This window comes from Mya arenaria, chromosome 5 (genome assembly GCF_026914265.1).
Source record: "Mya arenaria isolate MELC-2E11 chromosome 5, ASM2691426v1".
Lineage (NCBI taxonomy): Eukaryota > Metazoa > Mollusca > Bivalvia > Myida > Myidae > Mya > Mya arenaria.
In genome coordinates this window covers 35,411,452-35,430,613 of record NC_069126.1, presented here as the reverse complement: position 1 = coordinate 35,430,613, position 19,162 = coordinate 35,411,452, and the positions used below count along the sequence as shown (strand labels likewise).

General features: G+C 38.4%; 1 protein-coding gene across 1 annotated transcript; it reads left to right on the top strand.

Annotated features, from left to right (window-relative positions):
- Window positions 1-4,060: 4,060 nt before the first annotated feature.
- Window positions 4,061-19,162, top strand: LOC128235387 (collagen alpha-1(XIV) chain-like). Its single transcript, XM_052950200.1, has 8 exons — window positions 4,061-4,101; window positions 4,446-4,607; window positions 5,353-5,432; window positions 6,005-6,076; window positions 10,040-10,247; window positions 12,993-13,153; window positions 17,621-17,894; window positions 18,650-19,162. Exons 1-8 carry the CDS (start codon window positions 4,074-4,076, stop codon window positions 18,769-18,771), a joined length of 1,107 nt encoding a protein of 368 aa, XP_052806160.1. The 5' UTR covers window positions 4,061-4,073; the 3' UTR covers window positions 18,772-19,162.

Below are 19,162 nucleotides of genomic sequence, written 5' to 3'. Positions count from 1 at the left end.
TTCAACGCATATCATTAGTCAAAACAGAAAAAAGATTTGTAAACAATACTTAATAAGCGTATTTCATATCGTATCAAATATCTCCAATTGTTTATAGGTTGTATTGAACATTGAGTATGTTTGAATCAAAATTATTGACATTGCAGGCTATTGCAATATGAAGTGTTTAAATGTTTAAGTGTTCGCCTAATACCTCAGCAAATATGACATAACGAGCAGCAGGCGTCGTATCGAACACATTCAGACATCAACGCGTATGGCATGGCTTTTGAAATTAAATGTTCTAGTCATTTTCGACCGAAGTTGACTCTGAACATTAGGTGCTACATGTTTTTTTTCCGTTTCGGCTTTGGTTCAGAGTTGGTATGAGCAGACCTATGTTTAGTTGTGTCAGACCTATGTTAATAATTGTCAGACCTTTGTTAAGTATTGTCAAACCTATGTTTCGTATTGTCATACATATGTTTAGTATTGCAGGACCTATGTTAAGAATTGTCAGATCTATGTTAAGAATTGTCAAACCTATGTAAAGACCTATGTTAAGTATTGTCAAACCTATGTTTAGTATTGTCAGACCTATGTTAAGTATGGCCAGACCTATGTTAAGACCTATGTCTAGTATTGTCAAACCTCTATTTAGTTTTGTCAGACCTATGATTAGTATTGTAAGACCTATGTTAAGAATTGTCAGACATATGTCTTGTATTGTCATGTCTATGTTTAGTATTGTCAGACATATGTTTAGTATAGTCAGACGTATGTTTAGTATTGCCAGACTATTGTTTAGTATTGCTAGTATTGTCAGACTTATGTTTAGTATTGCCAGACTAATGTTTAGTATTGTCAGACCTATGTTTAGTATTGCCAAACCTATGTTTAGTATTGTCAGGCCCATGTTTAGTATTGCCAGACTTATGTTTAGTATTTTCAGACCCATGTTTAGTATTGCCAGACTTATGTGTAGTATTGTCAGACCCATGTTTAGTATTGCCAGACTTATGTTTAGTATTGTCAGACCTTTGTTAAGTACTGCTAGTATTGTCAGACCCATGTTTAGTATTGCCAGACTTATGTTTAGTATTGTCAGACCCTTGTTTAGTATTGCCAGGCTTATATTTAGTATTGTCATACCTATGTTTAATATTACTAGTATTGTCAGAATTATGTTTAGTATTGTCAGACTTATGTTTAGCATTGTCAGTCGAATGTTAAGTATTGCCAAACCTATGTTAAGTATTGTCTGACCTATGTTTCGAATTGTTAGACATATGTTAAGTAATGTCACACCTATGTTAAGTATTGCTAGTATTGTCAGACCTATGTTTAGTGTTGCTAGCTTTGTCAGACATACGTAAAGTATTGTCAGACCTATGTTTGGACTTATCAGACCTATGTTTTCTGCGAACAGGCCTAACCGTTTATAACACATGCACGTGGTATTGTCAGATCTAGGTTTGGTAAGTAAGACATGCACGTGGTATTGTCAGATCTAGGTCTGGTAAGTAAGACATGCACGTGGTATTGCCAGATCTAGGTCTGGTAAGTAAGACATGCACGTGGTATTGTCAGATCTAGGTTTGGTAAGTAAGACATGCACGTGGTATTGTCAGATCTAGGTTTGGTAAGTAAGACATGCACGTGGTATTGTCAGATCTAGGTTTGGTAAGTAAGACATGCACGTGGTATTGTCAGATCTAGGTTTGGTAAGTAAGACATGCACGTGGTATTGTCAGATCTAGGTTTGTGTAGTAAGATATGCACGTGGCATTGTCAGATCGAGGTTTATGTAGTAAGACATGCACGTGGTATTGTCAAATCTAGGTTTCGTAAGTAAGACATGCACATGGTATTGTCAAATCTAGGTTTGTGTAGTAAGATATGCACGTGGCATTGTCAGATCGAGGTTTATGTAGTAAGACATGCACGTGGTATTGTCAAATCTAGGTTTCGTAAGTAAGACATGCACGTGGTATTGTCAGATCTAGGTTTGTGTAGTAAGACATGCACGTGGTATTGTCATATCTAGGTTTGTGTAGTAAGACATGCACGTGGTATTGTCATATCTAGGTTTGTGTAGTAAGACATGCACGTGGTATTGTCATATCTAGGTTTGTGTAGTAAGACATGCACGTGTTATTGTCATATCTAGGTTTGTGTAGTAAGACATGCACGTGGTATTGTCAGATCTAGGTTTGGTAAGTAAGACATGCACGTGGTATTGTCAGATCTAGGTTTGTGTAGTAAGACATGCACGTGGTATTGTCAGATCTAGGTTTGGTAAGTAAGACATGCACGTGGTATTGTCAGATCTAGGTTTGGTAAGTAAGACATGCACGTGGTATTGTCAGATCTAGGTTTAGTTAGTAAGACATGCACGTGGTATTGTCAGATCTAGGTTTGTGTAGTAAGACATGCACGTGGTATTGTCAGATCTAGGTTTGGTAAGTGAGACATGCACGTGGTATTGTAATCTCTAGGTTTGGTAAGTAAGACATGCACGTGGTATTGTCAGATCTAGGTTTGGTAAGTAAGACATGCACGTGGTATTGTTAAATCTAGGTTTGTGTAGTAAGACATGCGCGTGGTATTGTCATATCTAGGTTTCGTAAGTAAGACATGCACGTGGTATTGTCAGATCAAGGTTTGGTAAGTGAGATATGCACGTGGTATTGTCAGATCTAGGTTTGGTAAGTAAGACATGCACGTGGTATTGTCAGATCTAGGTTTGGTAAGTAAGACATGCACGTGGTATTGTCATATCTAGGTTTGGTAAGTAAGACATGCACGTGGTATTGTCAGATCTAGGTTTGGTAAGTAAGACATGCACGTGGTATTGTCATATCTAGGTTTGGTAAGTAAGACATGCACGTGGTATTGTCAGATCTAGGTATGGTAAGGAATACATGAACGTGGCATTGTCATATATAGATTTGGTAAGGAATACATGAACGTGGCATTGTCATATATAGATTTGGTAAGGAATACATGCACGTGGCATTGTCATATATAGATTTGGTAAGGAAGTTATGCACGTGGCATTGTCATATATAGATTTGGTAAGGAAGATATGCACGTGGTATTGTCATATATAGATTTGGTAAGGAAGATATGCACGTGGTATTGTCATATATAGATTTGGTAAGGAAGATATGCACGTGGTATTGTCATATATAGATTTGGTAAGGAAGTTATGCACGTGGTATTGTCATATATAGATTTGGTAAGGAAGATATGCACGTGGTATTGTCATATATAGATTTGGTAAGGAAGATATGCACGTGGTATTGTCATATATAGATTTGGTAAGGAAGACATGCACGTGGTATTGTCATATATAGATTTGGTAAGGAAGACATGCACGTGGTATTGTCATATATAGATTTGGTAAGGAAGATATGCACGTGGTATTGTCATATATAGATTTGGTAAGGAAGACATGCAGGTGGTATTGTCATATATAGACTTGGTAAGGAAGTTATGCACGTGGTATTGTCATATATAGATTTGGTAAGGAAGATATGCACGTGGTATTGTCATATATAGATTTGGTAAGGAAGATATGCACGTGGTATTGTCATATATAGATTTGGTAAGGAAGATATGCACGTGGTATTGTCATATATAGATTTGGTAAGGAAGTTATGCACGTGGTATTGTCATATATAGATTTGGTAAGGAAGATATGCACGTGGTATTGTCATATATAGATTTGGTAAGGAAGATATGCACGTGGTATTGTCATATATAGATTTGGTAAGGAAGATATGCACGTGGTATTGTCATATATAGATTTGGTAAGGAAGATATGCACGTGGTATTGTCAGATATAGATTTGGTAAGGAAGATATGCACGTGGTATTGTCAGATATAGATTTGGTAAGGAAGTTATGCACGTGGTATTGTCAGATTCCACTTCTTTTACTTTGTATGGCTACTTTAAGCATACGCGTTGTACTGCTCTACTAAGTTCTGGTTTAACGGAACATGTCATTGCAATATCTCAGATATAGGTTTCATATTTGGAACACTCCCCTTATCTATTCCCTAGTTTTCCCCTTAAAGAGTTGATAACAATGGAGGTTATAGGATTTGTAAGTCTGTGTAAGTAGACTTTTTGTTTTGAATAAATCATATAAGTAACCATGCATTTGTGCAAACATCTTGTATATATACTATTCAAATATGAAAAAATATAGACCTGATTTTAACAGTCTTAGTCAACCCCGCGACCTTTAGGTCTACACAGCAGTTGGCTTTTCAAATTTCAAACATGAAAGACATAAATAACAAAGCTAATTATCAATGACAACTTCCAATATAGAGAGGAAGGGAACCATTTAGGTTCAAATTGAGCAATGATAATATTTAATATTCCAAAACAAAAAGCAACTTAAAAAGTGATTGACAACACGTGTCTGGTACATTTTCAACATATCCGTGAACAGGCTTGCTGGTGGGTGTGTCCAGAGGTCAGATAGACCGACCAACGAGCGCTTGCCAGGATCTGGACTCCAGCGCATGCGCACTGTTCGCCCAGGCGAAGCCAGACATCTGCTCGGATTCAGCCTTCGCGCAAAGCAGCTGTGTCCGGTTTTGTGGAAACTGTCGTAAGTTTTAAATCTCATTTGGTTGGCTCGTTTAAAATGCATTGTTCATTATGGAACCACGCTTATTAACCAATAAAGTACATCTGCCTTTTGGTGTAACTCATTTTGATTGTTATGCCTTGGCCACAAAGTGAAACCAGTTGAAATCATTGAACTTAACAGGCGATAACTCGAGAAGGTTCAGGACCGACCGCAAAATTCGAGTTACCCGTCTATATGTGCGATAACTCGAGGCAATTGGAACACCTCGCCCCTTTCCACCGTACGACGAACATCGGATGTATGCCGGTGCATTAGTGAAAGTAGTTTGTAGAATTAAAATGGTGGCGACGCCTTCGAAGTTGGTATCTGGATGGACTTAAAGCTGCACTCTCACAGTTTGAACGTTTTGACATTTTTTTTGTCTTGAAATGAACCATTTTTTTTGCGAAAATCCATGGAAACCAGGTTTATAAGACTCCTGACAAAAAATAAGATCGCATATTTTTATATTTAAGTTCAAAAATTGATGTTTCATGCATTTTTCTTAAACCGTTAGTTTAAGCCATAAAACATTAATTTTCGAACGGAAATATGAAATTCTACGATCTGAGTTTTTGTCAGCAATCTTATATTATTGGTTTGCAGATAATTACGCAAAAGTTTGCCCTTTCCAAGACAAAATTTTAAAAACTTGTAAAAATGGTAAATCTGTGAGAGTGCAGCTTTAAATGTCAGAAATGATCTATTGTTTGTACAAATCCAGCGTTGGAGTGTTACAACTGCCCGACGCCTGTCCTGAACCCAAATGATTGTAACACCACCACAACGTGTGCCGTCGGCCAGGTACGTTAAGGGTCGCAGTCATTTACGAACCCTTTGTATGAAACGGGGTCTTAGGGCATGTAATCAGTACACAATGTAGGTTAACCATAATCAAAGAAGTAAATTTTGTTTTCATTGGACTATACATTGAGCAATATATGAAATGACTTTAGCCTATCTAAGAATATAAACAAGTATTATATTATATACGGGCCCTGACCAAAGTCCGGGTCAGGTTCTTATAGGGATCCGGCCCACTGTTAGAGTCATTTGTTCCCCCTTTTATAACAATCTCTGATATGGTCCGTAGCTCAATCTCCCCTCTTTACATATTAATGGACACCACTGCGATGGGTATATACAAATGTGCACATGCATTTCAAACTTAAAACTCTAGCTAGATATATATTCATATTGTTAAGTTGTGAAAATAGCGCTTGTTTATTACTTAGAATTTCAGTTAAGTGGAATGGAAACACATTTGTTTTAAGTTTCTGTTGAACACTTATTGATAAGTATATCATTTTATATTTTCTAAATTTTTGTTTTTGTTTAATACATACTAAGATTATGTTTCGTCCATTTATACGTAGACATGCATGATGAAACACTTGACCGCGCTGGACGGACACAACGAGTACATCATGTCATGTGAGGCCAAGGCGGTAAGTCTCGTTCTACACTCATATCATCATTCGGAACTCCTCAGCCGTTTTCCATAGAAAACAAGATCGGATGCATGCCTGTACATTAGTAGAAGTTGTTCGTAAACATTCAAATAATAGCATTAACTAATTGCACTGTTTAAAAGTGTAATTTGTATGTAAGTCAAATCCGCTAAGTCCCGTTCGATGGGAACATTATGTAATGTGAGGTAAAGGCTGTAAGCCTCGTTCGATGGGAACATAATGTAATGTGAGGTAAAGGCTGTAAGTCTCGTTCGATGGGAACATAATGTAATGTGAGGTAAAGGCGGTGAGTCTCGTTCGATGGGAACATAATGTAATGTGAGGTAAAGGCTGTAAGCCTCGTTCGATGGGAACATAATGTAATGTGAGGTAAAGGCTGTAAGCCTCGTTCGATGGGAACATAATGTAATGTGAGGTAAAGGCGGTGAGTCTCGTTCGATGGGAACATAATGTAATGTGAGGTAAAGGCGGTGAGTCTCGTTCGATGGGGACATAATGTAATGTGAGGTAAAGGCGGTGAGTCTCGTTCGATGGGAACATAATGTAATGTGAGGTAAAGGCGGTGAGTCTCGTTCGATGGGAAAATAATGCAATGTGGGGTGAAGGTGGTAAGTCATGTTTATGTCGTGTGAGACAAAATCTGCAAATTTCGTACCACGGGAACCCCTGGCTCTCACTGTCGTGAACTAAGCCACAGTTACCAACGACTTATCGTAGAGACATTTTTCCTGGTATTTTTATACAGATGCTAACGATCACCCAGCGGTGTCAATAACAAATACTGACGCGAATATGAATAGCAACGATGTGTGTACGACTAAAATATTCCTCACGATTACTCAAAAAGATATTACTATCCTCGATTGGTAAGCAAATGGTATTGAATCGTAAAACAGTCCTGTCCATTCTGACAGAATCGTCATCAAATTAAATTCAAGATCAGCTACAATCATCCGCGATTACCTACGAAATGGATGGCACGGATGACTATCACTTCATGGTTCATGATTCACCGCAGCACAATCTCAGTGCATTCAAATCTCAATCGAGCACATTTGTACAGCCACCGTAAACGTGGTCGTGGCAATTCGTGGGTAATCGTGTGTGCTCGTCGCTATATTCTGACGGTCAAGACTGATCTACAGTCTAGTACGACCTGATGCTTAAAGCTGCACTCTCACAGATTGAACGTTTTGATTTTATTTTTATTTTCAATTGGAAGTAATCGGATGTGATCGGAAGTAATCGGAAGTAATCGCATAAACTCGTCTATTATCGTGACACGGTCTGAACGCAGTCTAGACAAACCGTTCTAGACCATTGTATGGGATCGTAACTTATCGCCATACAATCGTTCAACATCTGTTTTAAGTCGTACTCAAATCGTTGATATTCGTTCTCGTGTCATATGGCAATCGTCGGTATTCGTATGAATGTGAAATTGAGCTCCGGCTCATCACGACTCACCACGACTTAAATGGTTTTGATCAATCGGGACTAATCGTAGACTTAATCGTGAACGTGAGGGCAAGTATTAAATATATACCCTTTGAGTAACGACTGCGTTACGGTCTTTTTCCCAATTTACCAGGAAAACCCACGACCCAGCATTATAAAAGAAGATGGCGTTACGAGTGTGTTAACGACTTGTCAAGAATCACCACAATTTTGGTGGACAGTGACTTATTCGCTTTGAGCGTTTGTCGGACGGCAAATTAAGCCTCCTCTAAGAATTTGCCTCCGGCCTCCTTGACCTTCTTTAGTAAACTGAGCACAATGTCGCTTCAATATATACATGCGCGATGTCAATCCGCACAAAAGGATTACTAGAATATGAGGCTTCCACGAAGGTCATATCTCTGCTGTATCGTATATGTAGTTAAAGATGTTATATACGAAAGGCCAATGGACATATCATTGTTCTTAACTGCCACCGTGATACCAGTTGGATAAGACCAACAAGGGAGATGATGGTCTCCCCGACGGTCTTCGTGCTCTTTGGTACCCTTTTTTGAACTATTTTCCAGATATTACGTTCAGTATACTCCGGAGCCTTATTTGAATTTAGTGCACACTCGACCAGCTGCATATTCAAGACTTTCAACATCTTCTGTCACGTATCACAATGTTAAAGTACTTTGGAATCCACCGACGTTACCTCTGTCACACTGATTTCAACCATCGCAACCAGGTTCACAGTGTCAACGTGTCCGCCCAAATCATTCGATTGCAACTTTTTTTTTCTCCGCGAGGCCTTCTTAGAGGGCTCCTGCGAACTAGATGCGACCAGAACCACAATTATAGCTTCGTTTCACCGCTGACATGTAATAACGACAGCGAAAAGATCCAACCAATTCAGGAAACTCTCTGTCCTCATTCCGGACACATCTGTTTTGTAGATGATTGGCCTGCATTTGAAGCAACGTCGGTCGTTATTCTTCTTTTCATTATGTCAGTTGGGTTGAGACCCTAGCAAGCCTCTTGTTCAACAATTGCCGTTATATCCAGCTTAAGGGGCCGCATTTTCCTGCCTCGGAGCCTCAATTTCATCTAGAAGCACTTTATTGTCTGTGACTTTAGTCATAGCAGTAGCAGTGGCTGTGGTAGTAGCAGTAGCAGTAGCAGTAAGTAGTAGTAGTAGTAGTAGTAGTAGTAGTAGTAGTAGTAGTAGTAGTAGTAGTAGTAGTAGTAGTAGTAGTAGTAGTAGTAGTAGTAGTAGTAGTAGTATTGGTAGTATTGGTAGTAAGTAGTAGTAGCAGTAACAGTAACAGTAGCAGTAGCAGCAGCAGCAGTAGCAGCAGTAGTAGTAGTAGTAGCAGCAGTAGCAGTAAGTAGTAGTAGTAGTAGTAGTAGTAGTAGTAGTAGTAGCAGTAGCAGCAGCAGCAGCAGCAGCAGCAGCAGTAAGTAGTAGTAGTAGTAGTAGTAGTAGTAGTAGTAGTAGTAGTAGTAGTAGTAGTAGTAGTAGTAGTAGTAGTAGTAGTAGTAGTAGTAGTAGTAGTAGTGTAGTGGTGGTGGTGGTGGTGGTGGTGGTGGTGGTGGTAGTGATAGTGGTAGTGGTAGTAGTAGCAGTAGCAGTAGCAATAGCAGTAGGAGTAGCAGTAGCAGTATAGTTATTTACTAGAAATGCACTTTGCGAAATCAGCAGAAAATTTAAGCGTCACAGACGTTTAAAAGTGAAAGCTGTTATTCATTTGTTAACATTATAATGAACGATGGTATATATAAATGTATCATTTGTCCCTATATGAACATTGTGTTAAAAGCCCAGAAGGACTCATTAAGGACTCATTCAATGAACAATTTCCCTAGACTGAGTAGTGAAGCAGCTGACGGAAACTAGATAACACGTGCTCATTACTTATCAACCGATTGAAACGTCATCACTTTACAATATAAAAAATCTACATAAAGTATTATATATATTAAAAGTGACATAAATTAATAGTAATCATTTGATTAAACCCAAGCATGTGCTGATTTCCCAACATATATGTATTTTAAAGCACTACTGTAATGAGATTGGCGAAAAACGGAAATTCTAACTTACTGATAAGATTTTAAAGCTGCACTCTCACAGATTTACCTTTTTTACAACATTTTTTTTTTTTGTCTTGCAAAGAGCAAATTTTTGCGTAATTATCTGCAAACCAATGATATAACATTGCTGACAAAAAATCAGATCGTAGATTTTCATATTTCCTTTCGAAAATTAATGTTTTATCGCTTAAACCGTTACTAACGGTTTAAGAAAAAAGCATAATACATCATTTTTTTAACTTAAAACATAAAAATCTGCGATCAATTTTTTATCAGCAGTCTTATATAACTGGTTTCCATGGATTTTCGCAAAAATTGGCTCGTTCCAAGACAAAAAATAGAAAAGTTGTCAAAACGTTCAATCTGTGAGAGTACAGCTTTAAGATAACCTGTATCCTCTAGACTTGTGAAGGTCTTACGTTCGGATTTGGCGGAATCGTTGGCCGGCGGGCTGCCATGTTTGACGAGGAGGATGAGAGTGACATTGAGGAGCATGCACATTCGCGACGTGACGTCGCCCTCTCGTGCTGTGACGTAGACTACTGCAACTTCCCAGTGCTCACCACCACAACAACAATGCCACCGACTTCGTCTGGACCCTTTCCAAATGGTAACAGTTAGATGTGATTGTTTTGATTTGCTCTCAAACTTTTTAACATGCATATTATTTTCATGAAATCATGAACATTACTATTTAAAGCTGCACTCGCAAAGATTTATTGTTTTGATACTTTGTTTTTATCTTTTTATGGTATTGGAATGAGCCTATTCTTGTCTGGAAACCAATGGTATGTGACTGCTGAGAAAATAGCAGATCGCAGTTTTCAAATTTACATTTGAAAATTGATATTTTATGGCTAAAAGCGTTACTTACGCTGTAGGAAAAATGAAGTTACGGCAGTTTACCAAACAATTGAAATCTGTTTCATATTTGCATTTGAAAATTGATGTTTTATGGCTAAGAGCATTACTTATGCTGTAGGAAAAATGAAGTTACGGCAGTTTACCAAACAATTGAAATCTGTTTCATATTTGCATTTGAAAATTGATGTTTTATGGCTAAAAACGTTACTAACGATGTAGGAAAAATGAGGTTTCGGCAGTTTACCAAACAATTGAAATCTGTTTCATATTTACATTTGAAAATTGATGTTTTATGGCTAAAAACGTTACTAACGATGTAGGAAAAATGAGGTTTCGGCAGTTTACCAAACAATTGAAATCTGTTTCATATTTACATTTGAAAATTGATGTTTTATGGCTAAAAACGTTACTAACGATGTAGGAAAAATGAGGTTTCGGCAGTTTACCAAACAATTGAAATCTGTTTCATATTTACATTTGAAAATTGATGTTTTATGGCTAAAAACGTTACTAACGATGTAGGAAAAAGAGGTTTCGGCAGTTTATCAAACAATTGAGATCTGTTCTATTGTGAGTTATCTTATTTGACCGAATTGAAGGCTCTGAAACCAAAATAAGCTGATTCTGAGACATTTTTGTTTTTAAAATGTCAAAACTGTGAATTTGTGATATCGCAGCTTTAAGGGGTTATATTACACGTGATTTGACGATGGCATTAAACCCTAGACACTTCCAGAAGAAGCGGAACATACACATCAACACCGTTAATATAATACATGACGCTGACAGTTTATAACAGATTCATAGTTTTAGCATCATTTTCAGTACTCTCTGTTGACGAACTGGCTGAATACAAAGAGAGAAAAATAAACAGAGATTGCACGTTAACGAAAGTACAATCAAACTCAATATTTAATGCATTGTTCTTTAAAATAGTTCGACTTGTTTTCATAAACTGCATACTTAAAAAAGTGTTCGCTAGGCAGACCTTCTCCACAAAATAACACATAATATAATATGTTAAACTTTTATATGCTTATAAAATTCCTAAAATCCATAAAAAATATAATAATATTTAATATGCTCCGTGGCCTAGTGGTTAAGCATCCGCCTATGGAGCGGGAGGTCGTGGGTTCAATCCCTGGTCGCATCATACCAAAATACATTAAAAGTTGGTACAAGTAGCTCCCTTGCCTGGCGCTCGGCATTTAAAAACTAGTGCATGGAAAAGTGGTGTACTCAGTGATGGTTTAACCCAGGAAAGTTGTACCCCGTGTATCGGTGCTTTACACTGAGCACGTAAAAGAACCAAGAGTTAGGGTATCGCACGCGGTCTTCCTTGTATCCCACCACTGTCTGTTCAGCGTGCTGTCCCTTCAGCAAAAAACAAAGGACCCCGTTGTAAATAAGTGCTTGCACTTTCACGGGTTACCCTTGGCCACAAGGTGTAAAGAAATACATACATACATACACTACATACATACATACATACATACATACATACATACATACATACAACCTGTGCATATGTTGTTTAATATGTTTGTTCTTATCGATGGCGGTGTACAAATAATTGAACGGGATTATCTCTACGCATGGATTATCGCATCATCCAATTAATTAACAACATTATCAGTCAATCATAGCACCCAGCAGCCTTTCCTTTTGTATTTTTTTATTCGCGGGTGAAGCCTTCGCCAGTCATCAAAGTTTTCAAGCCTCCACCTCCAACGCCTTCACATCTTTATCCACTAAATATATTTCTAATTCTACATCTTCGTTTTACTATCTCGTTCCCTTTAGGCAATCACTTGATTGTTTTAGTATATTTCCATTGTTTTTTTACATATAGTTGAAAAGTAATATATATGATCTGTTTGTTATCATATACAATATATCATATTTATGTTTGTCTAATAATAACACTTCTGAAGATTTTCTGTAAATATACTAAAATCTATTTAGTTCAATAAATGTTTCCTGTACTAGGTCACATTACTATGTACGGGCGGATTTTTTTCACCCAGATAATATTAATGCTACATGTACATCGATTTTTTTATAAAACTAATTTTGCGTTTTCCTCAACGATATTTCGTTCTATCCTGATTTCAGTCCAACGCAATGTGTTTGTGTTTCCCTTCATCTGTACGAGTTCGACCCGCCCTTTGACTACACAACCTTGACCTTGTTCAATACATAAATACTATATATAGGAAGACAATGCAAATTGTACACGTTCTAAAAATGATAATTTCTGTTCTGCTCGTGAGCATCAATTTTTATTTGGTCTAAAATCAATTATCTGGTGTTTATACGTACGTGCCTTTAGTTCATTGTTGTTTTGGCTTTTGCCTTGTGTCTCTAGATATGTTTATTTCAACTTTTCGACTATATGGCTTGTCCCGGTAGTTTTCATTGTATTATTGTCCATTTATTTTACAAGCTGTCTTTTACTGTCTCTATAATATTATGGGTGTGTTATCTCTAGGTTGTAATCGGGACATCGTGTTCGTATTGGACGACTCCGGAAGCGTGGGACGAACCAACTTCGGGCATGCGCTTGACTTTGTTCGCGAGATCGTCCAGCAGATTCAGATCGGTCCAAACAATGCGATGACAGGACTCATGACCTACAGCACACGACCGCACGTAAGCAATGGATAAGGCTTTGACGCATGTAGGCTAGGAATAATGTTTTGACGCCAGTTAGCTAGGGATAAGGCTTTGACGCACGTAAAAAAGAATAAGGTTTTGACGCCGGAAAGCTAGGGATTAGGTTTTGACGCACGTACGCTAGGAATAAGGTTTTGACACACGTAAGCTAGGGATAAGGCTTTGACGCACGTAAGCTATGGATAAGGTTTTGACGCACGTAAGCTAGGGATAAGGTGTTGACGCACGTAAGCTATGGATAAGGTTTTGACGCACGTAAGCTAGGGATAAGGTGTTGACGCACGTAAGCTATGGATAAGGCTTTGACGCACGTAAGCTATGGATAAGGCTTTGACGCACGTAAGCTAGGGATAAGGTTTTGACGCACGTAAGCTAGGGATAAGGCTTTGACGCACGTAAGCTAGGGATAAGGTTTTGACGCACGTAAGCTAGGGATAAGGCTTTGACGCACGTAAGCTAGGGATAAGGTTTTGACGCACGTAAGCTAGGGATAAGGTTTTGACGCACGTAAGCTATGGATAAGGTTTTGACGCACGTAAGCTAGGGATAAGGTTTTGACGCACGTACGCTAGGGATAAGGTTTTGACGCACGTAAGCTAGGGATAAGGTTTTGACGCACGTAAGCTAGGGATAAGGTTTTGACGCACGTAAGCTAGGGATAAGGCTTTGACGCACGTAAGCTATGGATAAGGCTTTGACGCACGTAAGCTATGGATAAGGCTTTGACGCACGTAAGCTAGGGATAAGGCTTTGACGCACGTAAGCTAGGGATAAGGCTTTGACGCACGTAAGCTAGGGATAAGGCTTTGACGCACGTAAGCTAGGGATAAGGTTTTGACGCACGTAAGCTAGGGATAAGGCTTTGACGCACGTAAGCTAGGGATAAGGTTTTGACGCACGTAAGCTAGGGATAAGGTTTTGACGCACGTAAGCTAGGGATAAGGTTTTGACGCACGTAAGCTAGGGATAAGGCTTTGACGCACGTAAGCTAGGGATAAGGTTTTGACGCACGTAAGCTAGGGATAAGGCTTTGACGCACGTAAGCTAGGGATAAGGCTTTGACGCACGTAAGCTATGGATAAGGTTTTGACTCACGTAAGCTAGGGATAAGGCTTTGACGCACGTACGCTAGGAATAAGGTTTTGACGCACGTAAGCTAGGGATAAGGCTTTGACACACGTAAGCTAGGGATAAGGTTTTGACGCACGTAAGCTATGGATAAGGCTTTGACGTACGTAAGCTAGGGATAAGGCTTTGACGCACGTAAGCTAGGGATACGATTTTGACGCACGTTAGCTAGGGATAAGGCTTTGACGCACGGAAGCTAAGAATAAGACTTTGACGCACGGAATTTAGGAATAAGGCTTTGACGCACGGAAGCTAAGAATAAGACTTTGACGCACGGACTTTAGGAATAAGACTTTGACGCTCGTAAGCTAGGAATTTGGTTTTGACTCACGTAAGCTAGGAATTAGACTTTGACGCACGTAAGCTAGGAATAAGGTTTTGACACACGTAAGCTAGGAATTAGACTTTGACGCACGGAAGCTAAGAATAAGGTTTTGACGCACGTAAGCTATGAATATGGTTTTGACACACTTTAGCTAGGAATTATACTTTGACGCACGGAAGCTAAGAATAAGGTTTTGACACACGTAAGCTAGGAATATGGTTTTGACACACTTTAGCTAGGAATTATACTTTGACGCACGGAAGCTAAGAATAAGGTTTTGACACACGTAAGCTAGGAATATGGTTTTGACACACTTTAGCTAGGAATTAGACTTTGACGCACGGAAGCTAAGAATAAGGTTTTGACACACGTAAGCTAGGAATATGGTTTTGACACACTTTAGCTAGGAATTATACTTTGACGCACCAAAGCTAGGAAGAAGGTTTTGACGCACGTAAGCTAGGGATAAGGTTTTGACTCACGTAAGCTAGGGATAAGGTTTTGACGCACGTAAGCTAGGGATAAGGCTTTGACGCACGTAAGCTAGGGATAAGGATTTGACGCACGTAAGCTAGGGATAAGGTTTTGACGCACGTAAGCTAGGAATAAGGTTTTGACGCACGTAAGCTAGGGATAAGGTTTTGACGCACGTAAGCTAGGGATAAGGCTTTGACGCACGTAAGCTAGGGATAAGGCTTTGACGCACGTAAGCTATGGATAAGGTTTTGACGCACGTAAGCTAGGGATAAGGTTTTGACGCACGTAAGCTATGGATAAGGTTTTGACGCACGTAAGCTAGGGATAAGGTTTTGACGCACGTAAGCTAGGGATAAGGATTTGACGCACGTAAGCTAGGGATAAGGTTTTGACGCACGTAAGCTAGGAATAAGGTTTTGACGCACGTAAGCTAGGGATAAGGTTTTGACGCACGTAAATTGGGGAAAGGCTTTGACGCACGTAAGCTAGGGATAAGGTTTTGACGCACGTAAATTAGGGAAAGGTTTTGACGCACGTAAGCTAGGGATAAGGTTTTGACGCACGTAAATTGGGGAAAGGCTTTGACGCACGTAAATTGGGGAAAGGCTTTGACGCACGTAAGCTATGGATAAGGTTTTGACGCACGTAAATTGGGGAAAGGCTTTGACGCACGTAAGCTAGGGATAAGGTTTTGACGCACGTAAGCTATGGATAAGGTTTTGACGCACGTAAGCTATGGATAAGGTTTTGACGCACGTAAATTGGGGAAAGGCTTTGACGCACGTAAGCTAGGGATAAGGTTTTGACGCACGTAAATTGGGGAAAGGCTTTGACGCACGTAAGCTATGGATAAGGTTTTGACGCACGTAAATTGGGGAAAGGTTTTGACGCACGTAAGCTAGGGATAAGGTTTTGACAGCATATTTTTTACGGAGAAGGGTTTTGGCTCATGTGTGATGTATGCTACTGATACGGGTATTGTGCACGCTTGTTACGGTAATTTATTTGATGCTATGGTTTTGACGCACATCAGGTGGATATAAGGTTTCAACGCACATATGCTAGGGATTAGGTTTTGAAACTCGTAAGCTATGTATAAGGTTTGTGCATACGTATTCTACGAATTAAGCTTAGCGGCAAATATAAGATAAGACGGATAAGACTTTGACCGGCGTTTGCTATGGATAAGGTTTAGACGCACGTGACCTACGGATAATGGTATGCTGCATATATGCTTTTGATAACGGTTTGACGCACGGAAGATATGGATAATACTTTGACGCACGTAAGCTATGGTAAAGGTTTTAACGCACGGAAGCTATGGATAATACTTTGACGCACGTAAGCTATGGTAAAGATTTTAACGCACGGAAGCTACGGATAATACTTTGACGCACGTAAGCTATGGTAAAGGTTTTAACGCACGGAAGCTACGGATAATACTTTGACGCACGTAAGCTATGATAAAGGTTTTAACGCACGGAAGCTACGGATAATACTTTGACACACGTAAGCTATGGTAAAGGTTTTAACGCACGGAAGCTACGGATAATACTTTGACGCACGTAAGCTATGGTAAAGGTTTTAACGCACGGAAGCTATGGATAATACTTTGACGCACGTAAGCTATGGTAAAGATTTTGACGCGCGGAAGCTTATAATATGGTTTTTGGGTGCACATTGTCTTGACTTGATCTCTCAAGTTGAATAAAGCATGTTTTTTCTCAATATTTTGGAACCTATACTATTGTTTCTACGTGTTAAGAGCTAATTAATGCAAACACTCGAAAACTTAAATGCTAAACAATCCTATCTGGATACTTATGTTCATGGCGCATATGCTTTTACTTGATTATCGTTACATTTTTAAATTATTTATATTTACACCTCTACGTCTATTTTTTAAATGAACTGCATTTCGGCAATTGCGAATACTTTTCAAAGAAACCAACATATTCGGATCGCAAATCATCTCGCATAATATTATATACATGTTTATTGAAAATTGTTTATCTTTTTATTGTTTGTATTGTTGAAGCAGGGCCCGAAAAACTTAAATCAACGTATTAGAAAGTGTTAATTTGTGATATGTAAAATGTATTGTTGTCATAAGTGGTTCAATTTTACGTTTAAAAGTGGTTGAAAGTGATTGATATTTCCTGCCTTATTGTTAAGCCATTTGATAAACTGTTTCCGGTTAGTGTCGGGTCGTTATATTTACAGAATGGGTGAGAAAAAAACATACTGTAAGATTTCCTTAAATGAAATGAAGTATTTTTCAAACAATTCTTGAATGAAATAATATACTTTTGGTGTAAATATAAGTAATTAATTACGTGATTGATGTCATTATCAGGGATATGAACGCAGTTGGGCTGATTAAAGAACGCCTAGACTCCACACTCTTTTACCAGCCCAACTGCGTTCATACCCCGATAACGACATCAAACCTGCAATTCATTCTTTTAATAACCCAAATGTTTGTTAGATGAAACACTTTTAAATCTCATCAGGTGTCCTGGAATTTAAACACCCTGTCAACATATTCCCAAATAAACACCGCACTAAAAAACGTTCCGTACCAAGGCGGGATCACCAACACGAACGATGCACTGGAAACGGTGCGCACACAGATGCTGACGTCACAAAACGGGGACAGACCGAACGCCGAGAACGTTGTGATAGTTCTTTCGGACGGGCGTTCCAATGATAAGATCGACACGATTCGAGAGGCCACTCGGCTACACGCAGTTAGCAAAGACGTCATTAGCATCGTCATCGGCTCAGGTAAATGAGAAATCTCCTCAATGAGTCATATAAATAACTAAATAGTTGACCAAATAACGAATGACCGATATTTAACATAACATAGACATTTCACACAAAAAATAACACAGATGTTTGACAAATACATACCATATACATATGACACAAAAATGTCAAAGATGTTTGACACATATACCATAAACAGTAGACACAAAAATATCAGATGTTTGAACAAAAACATTCCATAGACATTTGACACAAACACAGATATCTTACATATATACATAACACAGATATTTCACCTATACATAACACAGATAGTTCACACATACACAACAAAGATAGTTCACAAGTACATAACACAGATATTTCACCTATACATAACACAGATAGTTCACACATACACAACAAAGATAGTTCACAAGTACATAACACAGATATTTGACATATACATAATAGGTCCAATTGAAACAAACATAACACAGATATTTCACACATACATAACACAGATATGTCACATATACATAACACAAATATTTCACAAATACATAATAACACAGATATTTCACATATACATAACACAGATTTTTCACACATACGTAACACAGATATTTTACACAAAAATAACACAGATTTTTCACACATGCATTAATCATATATTTCACAGATACTTAATACAGATATTTCACACATACTTAACACATACATTTCACGCAGGCAACACACAGATACTAGTTTTGACACAAGTGAACCACGCACATTTTTAAATATTGCAGGATTTGACGCACAAGAGCTACAGGCCATCGCCACGGATAGACACCACGTGTTTGACGTGCACACCTACAGCTCGCTCAACACAATCATCGCCCAACTCATGCAGGTTATCTGCAATCAGTAAACCCTCAAACGGCGGTTATTGGCACCAAGGGGGAAATGCGTTGAAAAGTGTTTACCTGGAGCCGAATTCATAAAGCATCTCAGTGAAAAATTTCAACTTAAGGAAGTGCTCTTGTTTTTTTTTTCAAGAAATTAACTTTACACCAACATATGAATATAAGCAAGAAATTGCCCCCCCCCCCAAAAAAAAAAAATAAATAAAAATAAATAATAATAATAATAATAATATAAACGCATTTGAATAAATTTGATAAAAATTAAGAGTATTAAAATAGAGATTGCAAAAATTCCAAAATGTGCAATATGATGTTGGAATTATTCACTTAGAGACTTTATGTTGATTTTCTTAACTTTTGATTCCAAACTTATTTGCAATTGATAAATTATTTTGA